The 24,669-nt window shown below is 39.6% G+C and overlaps 1 protein-coding gene across 2 annotated transcripts in view; it reads right to left on the bottom strand.

Moving 5' to 3' along the window:
• The window catches only part of Mamdc2 (MAM domain containing 2), a 152,216-nt gene that overhangs the window by 37,943 nt on the left and 89,604 nt on the right, over positions 1-24,669 (bottom strand). For both annotated transcript variants that reach the window (XM_047524597.1, XM_047524596.1), the window contains exons 6-9: positions 22,776-23,032; positions 18,041-18,134; positions 11,656-11,799; positions 8,365-8,630 (exon numbers count right to left, since the gene is read on the bottom strand). In XM_047524597.1, coding sequence (XP_047380553.1) covers positions 8,365-8,630; positions 11,656-11,799; positions 18,041-18,134; positions 22,776-23,032 — 761 coding nt within the window. The remainder of the gene's footprint in view (positions 1-8,364; positions 8,631-11,655; positions 11,800-18,040; positions 18,135-22,775; positions 23,033-24,669) is intronic.

The following is a 24,669-nucleotide window of genomic DNA, read 5'->3' as shown; positions in this document are numbered from 1 at the left end:
TCCACAAGCTTGCAGTCTGATTTAAGGAAACAGGCAAGTAAGCAGACAGTTTCCATATAACATTTAAGTGCTCTGAGAGTAGTGTGATGGGATATCATAGGAGCTATGCAAGACAAAAGTTCCAAATCAGGTGCTTTGAGGGAATTGCCACCTCAAACTATGTTAAGCAGGATTCTTTCATGGAGACCTTATCAAGAGTTTATAACATGTCACTGAATTCCCCAAACTTATTTGATCACAGAACCCATGTTCAATGGAACATCTCAAGGAAAATGTGTTCTGTGGGACAAACCCTAAGAAAGGTTGACATAGGTTCCTTACCCAGTGAAAAATATGTATTCATATTTTTCAGACTGGAAAGATGGGGGCTTTCTCCCAAATGTATACATGACTTTAGAAGGGTTTACCATGAAGATTTTAATTTAGAGCAGATCATTAAGTCAGACTCAGAAGAAACAGAATGTTTGGTCATTGTCTCATTTATGGACTGTTTAACTTCTTTTCCCCCAAAAGAAAAATTAAATGAAAATGATATTGAGTTCCTCCCAGGGCTTCTAATTAACAGGCAACTGAAAGACTTTTGTGAAAGGGAAAACAGGCTGCAGACCAAAAGGTATAGCAGGACCTAACATCTGTGTTATGAAAACCAAGACTGTGTTAAACTGGGGATTTTAAGGCATAAGGGCTATTGTTTGTGCTCCATCCATCAACATTTTCTTCCCTGGCATATGACAAATTCAAGGTAACTCTGGATCACCTGCTTTCTATTCAGTAAAGTGCTGGAGAAAACAGACCCAGAGAACCATTTCACAATTCAGGCCTTGCAAAAACTATCTTACATGTTAAAAAAGTTATTGTAGCTGTTCATGATTGTGCAAAAGCTGCCATATCTTTAAGAAAGTCTAGTACTGTTAAAAAAGATTGAACTCTGACCTGATTTTTAGTTTAAAGAATACAGAACTTCATAGAAAATATCAGAGTACAGAATTATCCATGTGCTAAATAAATGTTGTGACCTATAAAATCATTCTTTAGTCCCTTTCTCTACTCAGTCAAATTTAATAAATGCCAATGATGTGCCAAGTAATATGCCAAGAGCTTTAACTATGCATTTCATTTGATCTTTGCCCAAATCCTACAAAGTAGGTACTGCTAGCATGCCCATTTTACATGTGGAAGAAAAGTGAAGGTACCACAGGTTCATAGGTTACAAGATTACATACTGAGCCCAAATTATTAAGCCATAAGTGTCAGAGAACCCACAGCCAAGAGTCTTAAGCATTAAACTAACCCTCCAACACACAACTCTCCATTGTCTGTGTTGAACCACCTTGAATTCTAATCCTTCCTTGGAACCAAACTTATTTCTAAAACAGAACAACCAGAGTCAATAATAAAGTCCTATTTTTTAAAAAAAATAAGTCATGTGAGTTAGAACTGGGTTCCCCTTCTCACCTGATCCTGCACTTTTGACATTAGCCAGAAAAGGACTGGGAGGCATTTAAGCATTGTATAAAAAGCATGAATTCTGGAGTTAAGAAGTCTTGGGGACTTCCTCTCAGCTCTGCCATTTAATAGCTATGTGATATTGAACAAAGTTCTTAATTTTCTGCCTGAGTTTTCAAATCTGTTAAGAAGGACTGTAACGCTTTCCTTCCTTGGAAGTGTTGGAAAGAGTTCAGTAAAAGCCCCCACTGTCGGCAGCTGTGGTAACATTACACCAAATATGTCCATACAGCTGCTTTGCTAGAATGGTCTAAGGGAAATTCTTACCATTGCTATCATTCCTTAAATAGAACAATATATAATTTTTGCTAAAGGTCGACTAAGGAAGGTAGTAAGTAGTTATTAATCTAATGATTCCACCATCCTTTAAATGGGCTATGTAAGTACTGACAGAAAGGCAAAGAAACATGCCGAGTGGAAGACCACATGGGAAGGTGCAGTTGAGATAACAGGTGGGTATCAGGAGGGAGGGACAAGAAAGGGGAGAGAGACTGAAGGGTCAGACTTCTCGACAGTTCTGCCCATGCTGGCCCTTGCTCTGCATAGCTCTGGAACCACCACTGGAGAGAAGAACATGGTGCCCAGGAAAGAAGGCACTCCCTTTGAGCTGGACCCAGATGAACCACATGTGAATGACTTTTAGAATTGGGGTGATGACACAAAGCACAGGTGAGAAGGTACTTCACACAAGAGTAACATGTGTGCTGGGCCGCCAGTGGAGGCATTTCTTTCTAGTAGAACAGATGGGTGACCTTGGACTAGATTCCATGCATTCTAGGATGTAAAGGCACTAAAAAGAGATACTTTGCTTCTTTTACATTATGTTTTGGGAATTGTATACAATAACAGAACATGCCTGTGTCCCAAGATGGACTTGGGGAGCAGTGTTTTCTTCAGCTGCACAGGAGCAGGCCTTCCCTAAGCCTGTATAGAGACCTGGACCTCCCAAAGATCCCTGCATAAGGGAGCAGGCTGTGGAGTTGTGAGGACCAAAGATCCCTGTACCAAGGAGTAGGCTTTGGAGCTGTCTGCTCTGCCACTTACCAACTTAAGAAAGCTCATTCATTCACTGAGCATGTATGTATCAAAGAAAATGTACTGAGCAGAATTTTTCTGATGATCTACTTTGCACCAGGCCTAGTGCCAGATGTTGTGGGTGCAAGATGAATGAGACTGACAAGGTCCTGGTCCTCAGGAAGGTTCTATCTTCATAAAATACCCGAGATGGAAAATGAACAAGTAAACAAGATAATTTCAGATTGGGATAACTGCTATGCATACAATATATAAGCAATATGGTGGGGAATGACCTGAGGATGGGGAAAGAAGTTATAGACCATATGGTCAGTAAAGTTCCTTTTTGACAAGAGGCCCTTGACCTGGCACAGAAGGATGTGAAGCAGACTGACTGGAGAATAGCTGGGGAAGGACCATCCCATGTGGAGGAGACAGCAAATGCCAAGGCCATGGCAAAAGAAAGACTTTGGGATCCAGGGGACAGAGAGAAGACTGTGTGACTGTGTGGACTATGTGCCTCTGTGATCACAGGCAGAGTGAGAGAGATGAAGTCAGCAACATAGGCAGAGACCAGATTGTGCAGGGCCTTGTAAGCCACAGTGATGGATGAAACTTCTATTGCAAAGATCACAGGACAGTTTCATGCAAGGATGTGCCACAATCTGATTCCTGTTTCAGGAATGAGATTCGGGCTGCTGCATGTGGAGTTTAGGAAAGGACTAGGTGGAAGCAGAAAAACCATCTGCCAGGATCTCCAAGTAGTTTAGGTAAAATGATGGTGGTTTTGTCTTGTGGATGGCTGAGGAAATAGAAAGGGGACATATCTGAGATGAATTTTAAAGACTTTGTCTGGAATTAGGAAGAGAGAGCCAAGGAAATAGGAAGAATCATACTATTTGTTGAAACATTTTTTTCACCTGTAAATTTGGAATATGTGGTTGTAGCAGATTGTTTAAGGATCAAACAAGAGACTGCCACTTGGTTCAAAGTAGATACTTAATAAAGAATCAATTTGTCCCTGGTTCTGACCTGGGTTGAACTGAAACTCTCTAGAAGTTCCAGAAAGTTCATTTAGGAATCAGTCGTTATAAATTCCAGCTAGTGCAAAATGTATGCTAAGCTCAATATGCTCAGAAAAATCTCTTAAACTGTCATAGTTTGGAATAAGTTAATATATGTACTGAGTCACTAAATCATGGAGAACAGCCAATAGAAGCTTCCAGACAACCTGTAACAACTGACAAGGATTTGTCCTGTGCTAATTTTGGATGCTCTGTGACTTAACACTCCTTTCTAAATGGCAAGAATATTTGGAGACATGTGTATTGTCTGTGGACAGAAACCATATGTGGGAAACAATCAGATATGACGTGGGTTATAGTGTCATATTTCTGGAAAACTTTTATCTCTGAGGCTTTGAAAGGGGTTCCCAGATTAAGTGGTATACATAAAGACCACAGCTCTGACTCTAACTTTCCAGGGCAGGAAGACCATTCACCCATCTGTTGCCACCCAGCTGTGTGGTCATAGGAATGTCCACCCACCTGTGAGGTCACAGGACTGTCTCTTAGCATTCAGGGTGGGGACCTGCGCATGGACCCTTACACATTCATGAATTTGTTTAGGTCTTAAGCCACCAGGAAACCATGACTGGTTTGTGTTGCCTAGCTGAATACAAGTCTAAAACACAGAGTCTTTCTTATTCTTTCCTTTCCTGCTTTATCATGGTTAGTCATTTAGAGCAACAGTTCTTGATATTGAATTGCATGTAACAATCAACTGGAGGCACTTAGTAAAATACTGATTCCCAGACCCTGACTCAAGTGATTCTCTCCCCCAACTTGTTGGCCTTCTTTGGAAAGTGCTCAGCTGAAGGGTGCTGCCTTGTCCAAGATAATGCCATTTCCTTGCAGTAGCCAGCATCTAATGACTGATGGATACATGACACTGAAGTTAGGATTGCTCGACTGGGGACAACTCAGAAAGGCAATAGGAGCTTCAGAATTGCTGTAGACCAGCTGAGCCCTCCACTGAGAAATACCAAGTCTTCCCTGCCTAGTCCTGCTTCTTTCCTTTCCCTTCCTTCTGTAGAGATCCCGGAGGATGCCTTCGCAGACTTCCTGCATGCTAATCGCCATCTCTGTGTTTGCTTTCCTTCATTTGGGATTAAAACTTGGGCATCAGCACTTGAAGAGCTCCCCAGGGGATTTTAATGAGTGTCAACAAGCCCTGCTCAAAAGCCAGAATGTGGCAGTCAACAAACAGTATCAACTGTATTCAAGGACTCTGCTAGATTTTGGGTTCCAGATGGAAAAATAGAAAGAGATTAAGAAAGCTGATTTATGATTACAAAGCTAGAAAGTGGTAGAATTAGGATTTGAAATCAGAGACACTGTATCTAGGATTTCTTTAGGAGGATGAAGGAGAAGTACAGGGTGCCCAGGAAACTGTTATCTATTCCAGGGAGTGGTATCAGAGAAAAATTCTCTGAGGAATTGAGATTTGAGGTTTAAGCTGAGATATAAATAAGAAGAGTCTAGGCAGAGGCAACAGTGTATGCAATGACCCAACCCAGAGAGAGCAGAGTGTGTTCTAAAAACTGATTGTTCAGGGTGATAAAATGCAAAGTGCAAGACTTCAGAGTTAGAGAGTTTGGAGTTAGAGAGGTGCAAAATCAGGAAGAAAAATCAAGAAGAGAAAAACAAGAAGTGAAATTGGAGTTTGAGTTCAGCAGTAGGGAGTAGGGATGGAAAATGAATTTTTATTTTATCTCTTGTCTTAAATAGTTTTTGTATGTTCATTTCCACCTGTGTATGTTGCATCAGTAAGTGAACATTAGTTTCCTCCTGACTTACTACATGCCTTTATCATGGACAAGTGGTCTTTATCAGGGATCTGCAAAGAACTATGAGCACCTTCAGACATGTATCTAGAGGTTTGTGGTATTGGATTGTATCCTGTCCTCATCTGTGTGGAGCTGAATCAATGACCCGTTCCTTCCCAGGACTGTTAGAACTTCCCTGCCTCACTGGGTTGGGATACATGACTCCCTATGTCTCTAGGGAGGAACTGTGCTGTTGCTGGGAGACTTAGTGAGCAGACTCCAGAGAACAAAAGGACAAATTTTTTAGACATCCTTATCTGCTGGGAGGTTTGCTTCAATTCAGTGGGAGTTAGGAAAGAGCAGGGACTCATTGTAAGGGAATGGGCAGATTCCTAAACAATTCAAGCATTTGCAAATAGAGGGGAGGAGGGGAGTAGTAGGGTGATGAGCAGGAGTTAGAATCCAGTAACCTAACCTTACAAACATCAGTCATTATTTTTTATAATATTGTTTACTAGTGCATTATAATTATTCGTTGTCATTATTTTTCTAAGAATTATCAGACCTACTCCTCTATCTTTCTGTGCAGTTCTTTCATGGGACAGTGACAGCTGCATTGTAGTTAGTTGCTTACTTATCTTACTCTTCTATTATCTATGATCTCATTCTCAACGGTAGGATCTGAACTTCATTCATCTTTATATCCCTTGCACTGAGCATTTACCCAACACATGCCACCTGAATAAAGAAATAAATAAGTGAATGGATAGATGAATGAATACCTGAAAACCAAATAAATTCATAAAACACTTATTACATCTGTCTTAAAAAAAAACATCAAAACAGAGTATGTGTTATCGTTTGAATATGAGGTATTTCCCCCCAAAGCTCCTGTGTTAATGCAGGAATGTTCAGAGGTAAAGTGGTTCGATTGTGAAAGCTGTAACCTAATCCATTCTAGTTTGAGTGACAGGGTGGTGACTGTAGGCAGGCGGTGTGGCTGGAGGAGGTGGATCACAGGGGGCTAGCCCTGGAGGGCTTGTTTTTCCCTGAGGGGGCCTTCTCTCCTCTCTCTCTCTCTCTCTCTCTCTCTCTCTCTCTCTCTCTCTCTCTTTCTCTCTCCCCTTCCTTCCTAACCCTGCCATGAGCTGAACAGCTTTCTTCTGTTGGGCTCTTCCCCCATGATGTGCTGCCTCACCTTGGATCCACAGAAAAAGTCACCCATCTATGAATTGAGACTCTAAATCCATGAGCCCCCAATAAACTTTCCCTCCTCTAAATTATTTTTATCAGGTTTTTGGTCACAGCAATGCGAAAGCTGACTAAAACAGTGTGGAATATAAAAAATTCCATCCTTCCTGGTGCATACCTAATTGTGTGAATCTGGCACATGCCTGCTCACATACATGTGTGCAAGTGTACGTGTTGCCATAACTACCTGAAAGAGTTAAATAATTGGTAGTGGGAAAGCTAATTAAGTCTTTGGAATCCCTCTGAGATGCAGAGAAGCCTGGACTTCTCCAGGGCTAATAGATCAAAAAGGAAGTTCAATAATGCTGCAAATGTCAGATGATACTTCCTGTTCAGAACATATTTGGAATTGTCTAGGCAATAAGCTTAATAAGCATAAGCCTCAGTTACAAATAATAACTACACCAGAAACACCAATTTACTTTCTCTTTGGCCTGGAGAGCTGAGCTGAATATTTCAGTTTAATCAGGTTATCATATGATGATAATAAGCAGGGGATACCTATAGCAATATTACTTATTTAATTAGCACAAAATAATAACAAGCAGTGCCTGTGAGATTGAGGCCAAAACTTGTATGCTTCTATTCTGGTATTATAAATTGCTTCAACCCTTTAGAAATCAGTAGGCCACAGAACCTGCCACACCATTCTTGTCTAGCAAAGGAAAAGAATTTTGCAGAGATTTTTAAAGATCTGATTAATCATTGTAGAGATTTAATCATGCCCTTATGGATGTTCCAATGGACTAAAAGTAACCAAGCAACATTATAGCAGGAATGATGTACAACATTTCTTTAATAAGAAGTTCTAGATGGATACAGCTATGATTCTATTCTAGGTGGTTGGAACTAAGAGAAATTAAGGCTAGGAAGGTTTGTAAAGAAGGTTCTCCTACTTTCCCAGGTTTGAAGCTTTTCTTGAGGAGCCTGGACTTAGAGAATTTCCTGTACAATGAATGTAATCAGCTGATTTATCCATTCATTCAAAAATATTTATCGAGTTCTATTGTGCAAATCATGTTGGAGGAAAGGACCTTTTTTCATGTTTCTTTGGGCCCCTATCTTGCATAGAGAGGATACTCAAGAAATATTTCTTGATTGATTGACAGGTTGAAACAAAATGGATCTTTTCGCACGAGTTTCATATCTGTGTTGTAGTTGACAGAATTTATTGTATCTGTAAAATTTTCTTAAGTTTATGAGTTGGTAAGCCTAGGAGATTATGGCTTTTTTTGGCATTTCCCCCAGCAATAAAGGTATTTTTATATTCTTGTTGCTGTTAGAATCAGTTGCTGATGAATCCCTCATGACAATTCTCTGACCGGTGCGGGGTTGGATCTATACTTTGAGCACACATCCTGTTCTCATCCTGTGTGCAGCTAGAGCCTTAGGTTGTTAATCTTAAAGCCTTAACACTGGACCAGGCTCAGTGATTTCATCTTTTTAAAAAAAATTCTAGCATTCTTATGTGTGTGTAGATAGAGAGAGAGAGATTTCATATACTATAGTTTTAGGATGATCTACAGGGGATCTTGAGAGAAAAATAAGCAAACTCCCTAGATAGTCATGATTTGGAGGCCCAGAAATTGAAAAAGAACTGAAGGATTAACTTGTACATGGCTGGGGGTAGTGTGTGGGGGCAGGGTTGTCAGTCTAAATATAAGGAACATAACACATTACCATTGAACAGTGACTAAACAGGAATTCAGTAGCCCAGTCCAACCACTGCAAATGGATGGACAAAGGATATATTGATTCTACTGTACCTTGGTAGGCATGGGCTTCTTAAAGGTGATCTCAGCTTGCATCCAAACACCCCTTGGGGACTCAAGCACAGACCAGATCTTCTCTTGGACCACGTGATTTTCTTCAAAGATATAAACTGCTAGGGTGTCACTCATTTTTAAAAACCCATAGATGGCATAATGAAAACGTAGGCAATACTGCAAGTTTCCAGGTAGAGAGGGACCATAGAGCCTTCCAATGTAGCCAGGTTGAGAAGTAAACTTTGTGTTGGCCAGCAAGTAATACCCTGTCAACAAGACGAAGCATTTAGTGCAACAGCAATGCAAAATAATCTACCCCAGGTTATCAAGTGGGAAATTTGGCTAAAGGGAGTGGGATTTACCAGCAGAAACTATTCCCATAGGCTACAAATGAAAGAAGCAATTTTTAAGAGATAGAAAACATCCATGTGCTTCTATTGCAAATAAAACCTTCTGCAATCCTAGGTAATGTACTTGAACTTGTATAGATTTCCTCCTTCATAGGACCAGATTCTAGTCATCAATTAAGAAGTATACTTCTCACAAAATGAAAGGCATAAAATCAGCTTAGGGCTGAGAGCTGCCTATGTGAATAGGCTAACAGAGGGGTCATAGTGAATGGAAGGCCCAGAGTTTACTTTTCCTTCCTATCTTTGCAGTGACCGGTAGGGATGAAGGGATGACTATTTGGTCTGACAGTTTTTGTGGGATTTGTGTGTCTGGGTAGACCCTACTCCTCTCTTGATCATATTTAGACCTGTCCCTAGAGAACAGGTTTTTAATCAGATGGTGCTGGAGATCTATGTTCTTTTCTTATTTCTTCTAAATAACAATAAAGAAGAACAGGAATCTCTCCCTCCACTTTCCTACCACCTACGAGGTCAACTTAAAATAGATCCATGAATTCTAGAAAGCCAGGGCAGAAAAGAAAAAACTAATACCTTAGTTTTTATTCCCTTTTCTCTCTTCCTCTTGTCATTTTTTTTCTTTTTTTTCTGGGCACCTCAGTCTTTCCTCCACAGTTTAGTTCTAACCAGTTATTTAACTCATCCTTTGTAAGATGAGGAAGAGACACCAAAGCTCACTCTCTCCACACACTTAAAAGTCTATGTGAGTGCACAGTGATAAAGAGACTGCTCGAAACTTAGGAAGAGAAACTTCCTCAGAAACCAACCCCGTGGCACCTGGGTCTTAACCTGGCTGACAGAGCTATGAGACAATGTATTTCTGTTGTTTAAACAGCCCTACCTGTGGTACTTTGTTATGGCAGCCAGAGCAGAATAATATGGTGGCCACACAAGAACCAGGACAACCTTTTGGAATCCTAAATTTAATCCTTATCTTCTCTGATTAAAATCTTTCAATGTCTCTCATTTTCTTTATGAAAAATCCCCAGCACTTACTCTGGTCTGCCACATCCATAACCTATCTCCCTCAATACCTTCATTTCCTCCACTCTCTTGGCCACTCTCTCATGGTACAGTCCTGCTGACCTTCTTCCTATCTGTTGGTGTGACCAGCTATTTTCAAAGCCTTTACAGATACTTCTTCTCTGCTTGGTCTCTCACACTTTTTCAGCTAAGGCAACTTCCCTCAGAGAAACCTTCCCTGAATCCCCAAACCCAGGTTCCCCCCTGGATTCTCCCTCATATCTCACCGAAGGGGATCAGAACGTGTTGCTGCCAAATGGGCCTCTTTGGCATGCTGATTATTTTGAGCTGAAGATACTTGACAAACAGCAAAAGCAGAAAGGGCTCTTTGCCTTACCTCCTTCTACCTAAAAGTATGTCGTAAAACTTCCCATGAACAAGTTGTCCTCCCAACACCCTGTTCTAGGAAGGGAAGAATATTCCAATCACCAGGAACCTGGGAGTCAACATTAAAGTGGGTCTATACGAACAAACGTACTAAAATAACCCTTATCTTCCATTACTTTCCTCCATCTATTTCCTAGTCACTTTCCCCTAATTTAGCATCCCTGGAAGTTTCAACCCTTTTCCTTTGTCTTGTCATTCCCACACAGTTTTATCACTCTTTGTTAAAATTGATATATAAGCTCTCAGGCCTATGTGTTTCTTTAATTCAATTAAGTCAATGAAGACTTCCATGTACATGTAAACATACTAAATATAATGTTAATGTTTTTTTCTTGTTAACCTATCTTGTCAGTTTAATTCTCAGCTTCAGTCACAGAAACTAAAAAATTTCCTCCCTGACAAGCATATTGGGTCTAACATTTGGCTCACTCATTGAAATAATTGTCATCCAGCAGTAGTGGGATTTATATTTGACTCATTCATTACTGTATGTTCTGGCCTTTAGTCTGATCAGGTCAGAATAGGTTTTGTAGGACCTGCATTTCCATAAATTGGGCAATCTCTAAGAAAAGAATAATATCAAATTATGGGTTCAGTGTTGTCATGGCTCCTTCCAAGCCATTTCTCAGGGCCTGTGTAAGCGAGGGGCCCTGTAACTTCAGCTTCATTGACTTTATGGTAAATTCACCAAGATATGAGTACCTGTTGAATAAATGAATGAGATAGTATGTGCCTTGAGATGACGCTCTTCCTACCAGTCTCCTCTGGGGGGGAATCCCCAAAGGATGTCATTAAAGTAATATGAATCCATATATAAGGTGCTCACAATTGTTTCTAAGAGCTTCTCATAGATATACTCATTGTTCAATGGCATCTTTTCTCCCTGCGATATATTTTTTACACATAAAATAAAATATATCACATGGAGTTACCATTTTTAACAATTTTAAAGTGCACAATTCAGCACCTTCACAATGCTGTACAACCATCACAGCTATCTTGTTCCAGAACATTTTCATCAGCCCCCAAAGAAAACCCATTAAACAGTCACTCCTTAGTTCCTCCCCCTCCAGTTGCTGGCAATCACTCATCGGCTTCCTGTCTCTATGTATCTCTTCTGGAGAATTCATATAAACAGAATCCAATAAATTTGAAAAAGTATTTCATCTAAAGTGAACAGAAAAATAATTTTCAAAGGCTTGGCTGTTTAATTAATAGGCAGATACCTTTGCTTGTAGAGCCAACTTGAATTACAATTTTAAAAAATGGTCAAACACAACATTATTGTCTTTACTTCCTCAGAGGTGCCTGCCTATTTAGTTGCTTCTTTCTTTCTTTTCTTCTTTTTTCCTTCCCTCCTTCCTTCCTTTCTTTCTTCTGTTTTTGCAGTTGAATTCTTCGTAGGTGAGGCATAGGAATGGCCAAGGATGTGTGAATACCACCCCAAGATGTCCCACGGAGACTCCCGACTTACCAAAGCCTGTAGTGTGGTCTCCAGCCCGATACATGTTTGGCTTTACTTTCACTCGGGTCCAACCTGGACCTTCTTTATCTTGGTAAAAGTTGCAGAGATCTTCCTCAAAATTGCAGCTTGCTTCCACAGCACTGAAAGGAAGCTCTGAGTAAACGAGAACCAAAGTTATAGTCAAGTCTAACATCCTCAAAGGACTACATCAATGACTGACAGACATGGTTACAGTTCTGCCAGGGGAGACTGTGGAGGTAAAACACAACAAAATATTTTCACTCGAGTGGCAGGCTGACAGGTTAGCATTAAATCAATGTTTCAACACGACAGGAGAATTGTTCTTTTCCTCTCTACAGCGAGGGGAGAAAGGAGTCCTGTTCATATTCTCTTAAAAATAAGTCAGTACCAGATTTCAAAAGGAATTTCCTCTTGGGATGTAAAGATTCAGAGCATTTGTTACATACTTGACAACTCAAAATTCACTCAAAGTTTAAACAAAGTAAGAGAAAAGGAACAGATTTTGAGACTCTTAATTTTTCTGTAAGACATTATTTTGAAAACAATATTTTCCAGAAACAATTATCCTTGATGAGTCTCTGTCAGAAGTATGGCCCCAATCTGTTTATAATTGGTATTAGTAGTAGGAGCTGATCTGCTTGGAGAAAATCAGCACTCAGTGTAAACTATGCAATTCAAAGTCACACCATTATTTTTTCCAGTAGTAGGAATGGGGACCAGGGGTTCTGTATATCTCCAGCATCTTTTTATTTTTTTATTTTGAGGCTGGTTTTGCTAAGTTGCCCAGGCTGGCCTTGAACTTGCCATCCTCTTGCCTTGGCCTCCTGAATAGCTGGGATTACAGGTGTGTACCACTACACCTAGCACAAAAGTTGCACCAGTTCTAACGGGGCTGCTCTTGTTCTAGATTTGCTGAGTTCTGGTATCATTTATCCTGGTCTATAAGTATCACCACAGCTCAGATTGCCTGGAGGGAATGGAACATAAAAGATATTTACACTTTCGAGAATAACTTCTAGTTCTATTAACAAGTGACTCATAAACCTCACTGCATTGTAGACTGCCCTCTGGATCCAGAGGGGATGTGATTGTAGCAGTTTGGGACACGTTTAGTGTAGTCAAATATGAACCTGGTCTGCATGCTGGTAAACACTGGTAGAACATTCTGGGACCAGGGAGAGAGGATGCTGTTTTGTATAACTGGGTAATCATCTTGGAAGACGTTTGAATTCTACCTGTGAGCTGGTGGCCCAGGAATCTATTTAGGAACAAAGATTCACTTGATCTCAATTTGTCAATTTTCAAAGAAAGTGTTTCAGAACTGGTCCAGATTACAGAGGGAGGAAGAAGCATGACACCAAATGCAAGGCAGGATCCAAGATTCAATCCTGACCCAGGGAAGTATATAGGTATAAAGGACTTTATTGGAACAATTGGAGAAATCAGCGTATGAACTGTAAGTTAGTTATGTCAGCTTTAAACTTCCCAAACTTTGTAATTATGTTTAGTTCTGTTGCATAATGTGTTTGGTTTTAGAAATATACAGTGAAGTATTTAGTGTAGTGGCTCCATGTTTGCAACCTACTCTTAAATGGTTGATGAAGCAGATAAGGCAAAATGTTAATAATTTGTAGACTCAGGGGAAGGGTATATGATAGTTCTCTTGAATATTTGTGCAGATTTTGAAATGTTAGAAAAATAGAGTCTCAAAAACACAAAATAAAAAAATAAGTGACTAACAACACATTACAAAAATGAATAGGAGAAAATGCTCCTGTATAACTGGAACCTGATACTAACTGAGGTCATACTTGTTAGGGACAAACTCTGATAAGCCAGACAGAAGAAAAGGAGAGAAAGAGAATTCTCAATGCAAGGAGGGTGGATTAGTCCCCACCCTGCTCTGCCTGATTCTATCAGCACCAGGTTATATTTTTAAGCCCTGAAGATAAAGTCTGTGAAAAATGACTGTGATGTCATATAAACAAAGATCCTTCACCATTCTCCCATGGAGATTTGAGACCACAGGAAATCTCATGATGGTCTTAATCTTAGTCAATCTTCTGCTACTTAGTAAAAAAAAAAAAAAAAAAAAAAAAACCAGTTGAAAATCCAATATCTACAGATGGCCATCAAGCTCAGGAAATGGTGTGGTATTCCCAAATACGATGCATGAAGTAAAATTATTCATCAAGAATGAATCTTAAAGCAGCACCTTTGGGTGGCTGCAAGAAAACCTTACCTCTTTTCTTAGGTGTGTAGGGAGGGTGAGAGGTAATAGTGAACTTGAAAGTTTATGGCAGTTTTTATTTCTAATCACCAAAGCATGAAAGCAACTAAGATGTCTTTCAGTAGGTGAGCAGACACAAATTGAGGCATATCAAAAAAATGGAGCATTATTCAGTGCTGAGAAGAAATGAGCTACTGAGCCATGAAAAGACATAGAGGAAAATTAAATGTTTATTACTAAGTGGAGGAAATCAATATGACATGACTAAATAAGTTCATCTATATGGCATTCTAGAAAAAAGCAAAACTATGGAGACAGTAAAAAGATCAGCATTTGCCGGGCAGGGAGAGATACTCTGTATGACACTATAATAGGGAATACATGTCATTATAGATTTGTCCAAACCCTTAAAATATACCATACCAAGAATGAACCTTAATGTAAACTATGGAATCTGGTTGACATTGATGTTTATTGGGGGAGGGGTATGTGAAAAATCTGTACTTTCTGCTTAATTTTTCTGTGAACTTAAAAGTACACTAAAAATAAAGTCTATTAAAAAATAAAAAAAAACAAAACGTGAAAATAAGCAAGGATCGCTTCTCTCCACAGCGATGAACTGAGTCACTATGGGTGATTATACTGAGTTTTCTCACAGTGTGATTATATTGTTGTTACTTAGCAATGGACCTGTCTGTGGTCTGATTAAAAACACAATCTCCAAAGTATAACTCAAATACTAAATCTTTTTCACTTAGAATGCTCATTTGCCCTCAGACAGTATCAGATTGCTGAAGATGGGGCCAGAGGGATTGTTTGTGACCCACAGTGAGTTGGCTGGAGATCAGGGGTAGAGGCCAAGGCTTTGCTTCCAGCTTGTTTGTGGGTCAACCGGTAATCACAAACTGAGTTACTGGGGAGTGTTAATAACATATTTGAAGCACAGGAAGGAATCAGAGGCAGATGGAAGCCCTTGAGCATCAGTCGATGATCAAGAAAAAACATATAAAGCCTCATGAAGCAAGTTACTAAAAAACATCATCATGTAACTTTTAATTGCTTGCTTTCTGACATTTGAACTTCTTGGAAGTAAGAGGCTTTGAAGATAATCTAATTATCTGGAATGTGGTACAATTTGAAAAGACTAGTTGGGGGGTGCTTCCCATCCTTCCCTCTGCTCCATGGAGTTCATGGAGACCAACTCATCATCAGTTCTATAAATCTAAGAGGCTCATCAGTCACTGTGGTTCTAAAAAAAAGACTATATATAGTGTGCTCTGAAGGCTGCTAAATTTGCAGGGTAGCTTTATTTAAAATGAGCCAGGTCCCCAAACAGGTGGACACAACCCAAAGCTGGTTTGGGGAAGAGTGAGTGGGACCTGGCACCAAGCTGGGGAACCATGATGACACATGGGGCTGGGTCACTGATTAGGCAGAGAAGATTCAGGGAGTCAGATAGTGGATCCTCTGAGGGGAAGTCAGTGAGTGTCAGGACTCTCCCAGTCCTTCACATGGGGATGGGGTGGACCAAGCTCAGAGAGGAGGTTGGACCTGCATATGACAGAGCAGGGTGGCTATCAGTTTGGGATTGGGCATCCAGGCAGGATTTCTAAAAGTGAACAGGATTGCTTGGGAGACATTCAAAAACTTCTAGACCAAAAGGAAAGCTTATGTTTTAGAGGGTGAGCTCCAGGTCAAGGGAATTTGTGAGTTGTTCTAATTCAAAGTGTGGAGGCAATCTCACAGATTTTTGGAAGAGTCCTGGGAGGTTACATGACATTAGTGTTAAACATCTGTGACTATGTGATGCATCTCAGGTCCTTATTAACTTTAAAGTCAGCTAGATGGTGGCAACATGATCCTTCACATGTTGAAATAATTCCTGTCTCAGACTACCAGGGAGATGAGGTAAGAAAACCCCAGATCCAGCTGGGGAAAGGAAAGACAAGAAGTCTGGAGCTCACCAAGATAAAAAAAAAAAAAAAGTTGGCACCTGTTATAAAACAGAAGGGCATAAACTATTTGTGAAATGCAAGATGAAGCATGAAAGTCAAAGGGTTTAGCTTCTAGAGACTTGGAGTCGGCCCCACAGCTGCTACATGAAGCATACAGTGGTGTAGTTAACACACACACACTGTGCCTGTTGTTGGTTTTCTTTCACTTCAGTCTGACTCCCTGTTCTTCAGAAAAGGGATGGGCATATTTTGAAAATTAAATTAATAATATTGCCTCATGACCAACCTTTATGCTATGGCCTTAACAGACATTGACACATAAATCTTCCCATCTACTCTAGGAAACAGATTCTTTCATCCTTGCTCCATAGCTGTGGAAATGAAGTCTCAAAGAGGTTAAATACCATGACCAACATCACATGGATTATAAGTGGCAGAAAAGGGATGTGAATCCAAGTTCCTGGTTCTGAAGCAAAACACTGTGATGATGTAATTAAATCCCTTTGAAACCAAGGTGATGTGGTGGGAAGTTCTGAAGACCAATATGGAATCCCCATCAACCTAATGGCATAAAAATGAATACAGAGGGGGTTCCTGCAGGGAAGATGTTTCTATGTGGGCTGTGTTTTACAGACTGAGGGTCTACCAGATATCTTAAATGGGCCTCATTTTGCTGAAATTTTTCTTTCTCTTTCACTAGGCAGACCAGCAGTGTAGTAGGCAAGAACTTACACATATTCTGAATCTTTTTAAAAAGAAGAACATTTATTAAGGTCCATCCTATTACCTCTCAATTACTTCTTTACCCCACCCTCTATCCAGTGCAGATGTTGAATAAATATTTCTTCTCTCACATATGTAACATGGAAATATAAAATTCAATGTGACTGTCTAATCACAGAGAAGAGAAACATCCTAATAATGATAAAGAGTTTGTGAAATTACTATTAACATAATTAAAATATTAGCTGGTAGAATTAGGAAGCCATCAATATTAGAGAAGTGAAACAGTTTTGGCTTCTGTGTTTTTGTCAAACTTAGAGACTCTTTATTATTTGGATTAAATCACTTAAAATATGTAAAACAGGGGTTGGGTGTGTTGCTCAGTGGCAGAATGCTTATGTGAGGACCCTGGGTTTGATGTGTAGCACACACACCCTAAAAAAATGATAAAAATATGTAAATCTATACTGGTTCTGTTTCCTTACTTTTTAAAAAATTAGAATTAGAAAAAAATTAGTTTAAGCAAATTAGATTTCTAATTTGGAGATAATAATTTAACTCGAATAGAAAATATGATTTTTCTTAGTCTCCTTGATAGTAGAGTAAATCTAAAACCTTATTAAACTAAAGAGCAACTCTCTCTTAGGTGGAAGTCAGGTTCAAAAGTTATTTCCCACGCTCCAAACCCAGAATGAGTACTCATTAATAAGATGGGTGATCAGAGTGTCTCCCTGGGTCTCTCCAGGAAACAAATTTGCTAAATGGTAAGGTCAATTGCATTGATCTAGGTTATCATAAAATATCATCATCTTTCTTATTCTAAAACATTTATTTTATAATTCACTTTGAATCAATTTGCTTATCTCTTTTCTCAGGAAGTAAAAAACTTTCTCTCCAAAGGCCAAAGTTATGACACTGCAAAATTTTTCCATGATAAAATTATCTGAGGATTCATTTAGAAAGAGGAAGTAAGTAAATTAGGAGCAAATCATATTTAGTCAAAACTATCACAGAGATATCGGTCAACACTAACATCCTTAGACATAGGGGTGTAAATCTTGGATAGTTAAAATTGGAAAGAGTTTTTATAATTCTATTTGGTAGACTGTGCAAGTATTTTTTCTATATCCTCAGTCACCCATTTTTGGGTCCAAGATATCCTTTAAAGAGAAAGATGAGTTGGAGTAAATTTGTATTATTTAATTTTCCTTTCCTAGTAGGCAGAGGAGATGAAAACACCTTAATATATAACTGGCCTATGACTTAAGAAAAATTAGATTCACTCTGTGAGGAGAAAAAGAGGGTAATAGTCCTCCCCAAATTATTCTTTGGTTAATTAATTTTAAAAGGATGAGATAAGAGAAAAGATGAGGAAATGAAAGGCAATTTGAAGCAAGGTCTGACCACAGGTATCTATTGAGAAAAGAATTCCAAATGGGAGAAAGAAGAAAAAGAGAATACTCACTTGTCTGATTTTGGCAGTGAACAGGAGAGAAAGAAATATCATCCAGGGCAACATATCCTCCTTTGGGACCATTGAAAGCAACTTCAAAGATAACCTGGGAAGGAAAATTACACACTGTCATATATTTACATGTTTTCTGCTAGGTTTAAGTCTTCTTACCCATGATTCAAAATGACATGCCAATCAAAATGGCAGGTCAAATTATAAGGACTTATGTAATCATGTTCCCAAATAAAAATGTTTGGACAGTATCCTACTCAACCCACAGTCTCTGCGAGGGAGGATGAAGCTGCTATAGTTTGTATGCTTTTTCCCTGAGAAGTTATATGTTGAAATCGAATCCCTAACATGATGGAAATAGGTGATGGGGTCTTTTGGGAGTTGATTAGGTCATGAGGGTGGAGCCCTCATGCATGGGATTAGTGCCCTTATACCAGTCCCAAAGAAGCTCATTGCCTTCTCCATCATGTGAGGACAGAGTGAGAAGGTGTGAACTATGAACCAGGAAACAGACCATCCCCAGACACTAAATCTGCCGGTGGCTTGATCTTGGACTTCCTATAGGCTTCAGAAATATGAGAGAGAAATTTCTGGACTTGGGGTGTGGTTCAGTGGTAGAGACTGAGCATGAGCAAAGCCCTGGGTTTGATCCTCAGTAATTCTCTCACACACACACACACACACACACAAATTTCAGTGTTTATGCTACTCAGTTGATGACATTTTATTATAGCAGCCCATGTGGACTATGACAGAAACTGTAAATTTGTATTCACTGGTGGTAAGCTTAAGTGCTTACCTCATTTCTGGTAGAACTCTAGAAGTCATTAGCACTATGAACTTTGATTAAAGAAAAAGTAGGCTAAGTAAAGAAAACAGGCCATATTCTCCCCGTGCTGTTCATAGGAAACTAAGTCTTCCAAGTTCCTTTCCCTTCTCCCTATATGGAGTGCTACATGAGGTCTTGGGCAAAGAAGAAGCAGTCAGACAGGAGGACCCCAATCCCAGCATGGCCAGGTGTGTTCCAACGAAACGCATGGGTCAATGAGTTCAACCCCTTCTGTTTTGCTTCTTACTCTGATCTCAATCAACTTTCTGCCTGTGACCATGGGGATCAGATTGGTCAGCACAGTTATTGCCTGTATGGGGGAAACCACACAGGTGCATACACTATTACACTATATGAGTTTATAGCATGGGAAGACCCAGTGTGAAGAAAGGCTTGAAACTTAAACACCTACAAGCACTAGTCAGTTAGTGTAAATGCAGCAAGTGGGCTTGCTATGGTGTACTCTTGAGAAATGAAGAAAGTAAGCCAGTCTAAAGGGGCACTGTAGCTCAGCTTCATCAGTTGCTGGCATGTGGGAAATCAGGCTGCTATGGACTGAACTGTGTCCCCCAGCCAAATCACATGTTGAAGTCCTAACCCCCATCACATCAGTCACATCAGTATGTTACCTTATTTGGGGATAAGATAGTTGCAAATGCAATTAGTTAAGATGACGTCATACTAAAGTAAGGAGGGACTTTAATCCAAATGCCTGGCATCCTTATAAAAAACGGAAATATGGATGTGGAGAGAGACATACACACAAAGAGAATGACATGTGCAGCTGAAGGCAGAGACTTATAAGCCTAGGGATGTCAGCAAACCACCAGAAGTGGGGAAGAAGCAGGGAACGCATTCTCTTATAGTCCTCAGAAGGAAAAATTTCTGCTGACACCTTGATATTGGACTTTAGGCCTCCAGGACTGTGAGACACTACATTTCTGTTTTATAAGGTACCCATTTTTAAGAGACTTTGCTATGGCAGTCCTAGCAAAAAACACAAGGCCTAATGTTTCTGTGGCCAATAAATTATCAAGCAGACTTGAACCTTTAGGTTTTATTTGAAATTTTTGAAGTTTTTAATGCTGGCAATTAATTAAACATTAAAACGATAAAAAAAAGACAAAGACAACAACAACAACAAAACTACCACAGCATCCAGACAAATAACTATGAGCTAAATTTGACCATAGACTTTTAGTTTGCAACCTCTTCTGCAAGAGAATAGTGTCTTAGAGGAGGACAGATTAGAGTTTAAGTCCTACTTTCATCACTTACTAGTTAGGCAACTTGGATACATTAGTAAATCTCTCAGGGTCTTGCTTTTAGCTATTTAAGCAGACAAAATAACACGTCCCTTGAGGAAATGTGGGGTAGATTAAATGAGAAGATATATATAAAGATCCTAGCATAGAATCAGGCATGTAAGAAGCTCTGATCTAATTTCATATCTTTTCCTCCAGCTTAACTCCCTCTTAAACTCATCATATTCCAAGCTCAATTAGTCACTAATTGATTTGAACAGGTCCTTTATTTCTTCCAGGACTCAGTTTCTTCATTTTTGCAAAAAGAAGATTGGATTATATGGTTCGTAAGGTCCCTTTCATCTTAAACACAATGGTCCTAGAGGGACCTGGTACCCAGACTCTCCAAAGTCCAAGGGGTACCCTGTAAGCTTCTCTTGACCAAAGCAAGGGCTATGAATGAAGGAACAAATGAATGAAGGAACATATGAGAAGGGACAAATTACATGTACAGACTTGACCCAGATCCATGACTTCAAGCTTTCAATGCCCTACTGGTAAAGAGAATGAATCATTCATATTGAGCAATAGACTAAGAATAATATTTTTGATGAGGATATGCAAATCACAGTCCACATGCCAATGTGTTCTTTCTTGTTCTGAAAATCTTCAATGTTTGTTTTCCTTTTTAAATGTATTTGAGAATATGGTGACATTAAATTATCTGATTTCTGTTGGACACGTTTCTTTTCTTTCTTTTTTTTTTTTTTGAAGCTGTATCATTTATTTCTGCAGTATTCTTTAGGTTAGACAGGGCCAGTGCAGAATGAATACAGGAGGTGACAACATGAGGGAGTGACTCCCAGGAGGCCATGGACAGACAGAGTCCATTAATAGCAGACAAGTTTCTTTTCTTGACAACTAGCAAGAGCAAATAATACCAGTGAATAGGTTCAGACCAGTGGAACAAAACCACATTCATGTGGACCCAAAGACGTGTTGAGGTTTTGTAGTGTTGGTATTGTAACTTTTCAAGTTTTGATTTAAAAAATTTCAGCAACATTTTACTCAAACAAATATTGCCTGAATAGAGTTGATGGTCAGAGGAGAGGAGTTGGTAAACTGTGAGTGTGTGTGTGTGTGAGGAAGTGAGTGAGCATGTGTGCATGCACCATGTGACTCACTTGACTTTAATAGAAGGAAAATGTTCTGAAGCAATTCATGCATTTCTTTTCCTCCTTGTAACCCAAACACAGAAAAATTTCCACAGGACTGCAAAAGCAAATTGGTCAGATTTTGGGATAGGAAATAGCACACAAGCTATTAAAAAGAAGAAGAAGAAGAAGAAGAAGAAGAAGAAGAAGAAGAAGAAGAAGAAGAAGAAGAAGAAGAAGAAGAAGAAGAAGAAAAGAAAACAACAACAAACCCACTGTGTCCTCTCTGAGGCCATTTGGGGATGGGGGACAAGAGGAGCATAAGAAGGACGTGGGGGAGTGTCAGCCATGCCATCAGTAGATGGTTCACATCAGAAACCAAGACCCAACCCCAGTGTTCTCTGCAGCTCTGCAGCAGGCTAGCAGATGGCACCACTGAAAAACAGCCAGAGGAATAATCCAGTTCTTTTGCACTTTAAAGGAAACCAAGGAAGAAATTACAAAAGCACAAAGTGAAAAGAGGGGAGGGGGTATCAAAAACTTGTGGTCGCTAAGACTCTACTTATATCTCCAGATTCTTAGAGCAATCTTTCATGTATAGCAAGCACAATGCCATCTGATCCTCCATGTCCTATGGGGTCCTCAGACCGAGCTGAGCTTCTTCCTACAGCTGTAGGTCAGATTTTAGTCTAGGAAATTTCCTAAGCTCTCTGGCATTCACCAGCTGTGTGACCTAAAAAAAGATGTCAACTTTCTTAGACACTCTGTTTCTCCTTTTTTATCTGTAAATATTCATTTTGTTGGATAATAAGTCTCAAAAGTACTTGAAATTCTCAAATATATACATAGACACATAGAAATATGTATTAACATATGGAAGTTCTCAAATATATATGTAGCTATATATTAGAGAAAGGTCTATAAGGATAAACACCAAAATGTTAGTGTTCTTCATTTTTGTGGGATTGGCCTGGGGCATTTTAACTTACTTTGCTTCTTTGAATTTCGTAATTCTTCTGCATTGCACATTTACTATTTATATAATTGTAAAAAAAAGTTGTAAGATAAAAGGATCAAGATTTGTTTCAAATTAGGGCTTTAGTAATAAGTTTATTTTTGATTTTACAACATTATTTATGCCAAAAAGAAAGGATTAAGTCACTTTTCTTCTAGAAAGACAATTCCCTTAGTTAAGGGAAACCTTCAAAACTGCTCTGGGGAATGGAATTCAGGAACGAGTTGCTGTTGCTTATCTCCACCTTTGAACTCTCCATGATCATAATGCCAGTTTCAGAGGGAACATATACCTAGGGAATCTAGTTGGTTGGCCAAAACTCCCACTTTTGATTGTCAATGCAAAATAAAATAAAACTTTAAAAAGAAATTCAATGTATGTCCACCTTAAAAGAAAGATTGAGATGCAGCAGGAGAAGACTGACAGCTGGGTGGGCCTCCCTGCTTGTGTGTGGGCGGATCGACAAAGCGACACCAGCTTGGAGCACACCTACCTCCATGGGGTAAGGAGCGCTGAACTCGACCTCTGCAAGGTTCCAATTTGCATTCCCTGGATTGTCCACTTTCCAGATCTCCTCATACAGGCCGGTCACATCCCGGGTGTAAAGGGAGAAGACGTTGTCATTCCCCTGCTGTAGCTGGTAATAGAAGGATAGGCAGCCAGACATGGGGGCCGTGGTCATGGGGGAGATGAGCTGCGCCACCTCCTGGAAGTGCTTGACGTAAACCGAGTCCACATACATGTAGTGGCCTGAAAAATCACACAGAGAACACAGGCTGAGACTGCGGAGGCGCTGCTGATGAAACTGTGATTCTGGGACTCACTTCAACATAATCCAGAGGAGCGGTGTGGTGGAGAGGAAGTGGATGGGTCACAGATGAAAGCAGTCTGGCCATGAGTGGAGAAACGTTGCAGTTGGGAGATAGTCGCGTGGGGTCCATTGTTCTCTGTAATACTGGATGAGAATCATTCTTTCTATTTCTCATACTTTTTTCTTGCTTTTTATTTCCAGGGTGCTGGGAATTGAACCCAGGTCCTCTCTCATGCTAAGTGAGTGCTTATCTATTGAGCTACATCCACAGCCCAGCTTAACCTTACTCTCCTTTCTCCCATTGGATAGCTTCCTTCTTTTTTTTTTTTTTTAATTCATTTTTATTATAAACAAATGGGATACATCTTGTTTCTCTGTTTGTACATGAAGTAGAGGCATACCATTTGTGTCATGATACATTTACCTAGGGTAATAGTTATTTTTTTCTGTTATTTTTTTTCTCCCACCCCCACCCCTCTTATCCCTCTGTAGAGTCCCTCCTTCCTCCATTCTTGCCCCCTTCCCACCCACTATATGTGTCATCGTCCACTTATCAGTGAGATCATTCGTCCTTTGGTTTTTTGAGATTGGCTTATCTCACTTAGCATGATATTCTCCAACTGCATCCATTTGCCTACAAATGCCATAATTTTATTATTCTTTATGGCTGAGTAATATTCCATGGTATATATATACCACAGTTCTTTAACAATTCATCAATTGAGGGGCATCTAGGTTGGTTCCACAATCTGGCTATTGTGAATTGAGCAGCTATGAACATTGTTGTGGCTGTATCTCTGTAGTATGCTGATTTTAAATCCTTTGGGTAGAGGCCAAGGAGTGGGATAGCTGGATCAAATGGCGGTTCCATTCCAAGTTTTCTAAGGAACCTCCACACTGTGAAAGCTTCCTTCTTTATTCATTTTTTTCAATTTTTTTTTAGTGGTGCATTGTAATTTTACATAATAGTGGGATTATGTCATATTTGTACATGTACATAATTTGATTACCCTCACTTTTGTTTGAAGTAGTATACATACAGGAAGAAAAATGTGTTATCTGCAAAGTGCTTGAATATTATAGGATGGACACATCCACGGGAAGAAACAGAATATTGCCCCAGAAGTTACACTCTCCCAAGGCTTCTTTGAGTTATAAAGACTTTAAGAGCATACAAAGCAAACCATCTATTCTCAGAAGGGCATACAGAGACCCACCTGGACATCTTTGCAATTTATACAAAATGCCACTGTGTTTTTTGGAATGAAACTAAAACTGAATTTCAAGTAGATGGCAATTTGTGTGTCATTAATGGGCCTACATGTAGGCTAATCAGCACTGCAGGTATGACTAGGATTTGGAAGTTTGATCATCTGATACCATTCTTGGCAGTACCTGGTGATACCACCTGGCAGGTGCAGAGGCTGATCGTCACTAGAAGCCACAGAGAAACTGTGTGGCAGAATGGAGAGAGTTTTCATGTGGCATTGAAAAGAACTGAGTTTGAATCCTGTGTCATTTCTTATGAGCCCTGTGATCCTGAAGAAATTTCTGAATTTGTCTGGGTTTCAATTTC

The sequence above is a fragment of the Sciurus carolinensis genome, chromosome 14 (assembly GCF_902686445.1).
Source record: "Sciurus carolinensis chromosome 14, mSciCar1.2, whole genome shotgun sequence".
In the NCBI taxonomy this organism is placed as follows: domain Eukaryota; kingdom Metazoa; phylum Chordata; class Mammalia; order Rodentia; family Sciuridae; genus Sciurus; species Sciurus carolinensis.
Note: the sequence above shows the minus strand (reverse complement) of the source record. Positions and strands in the feature narration are given on the sequence as shown.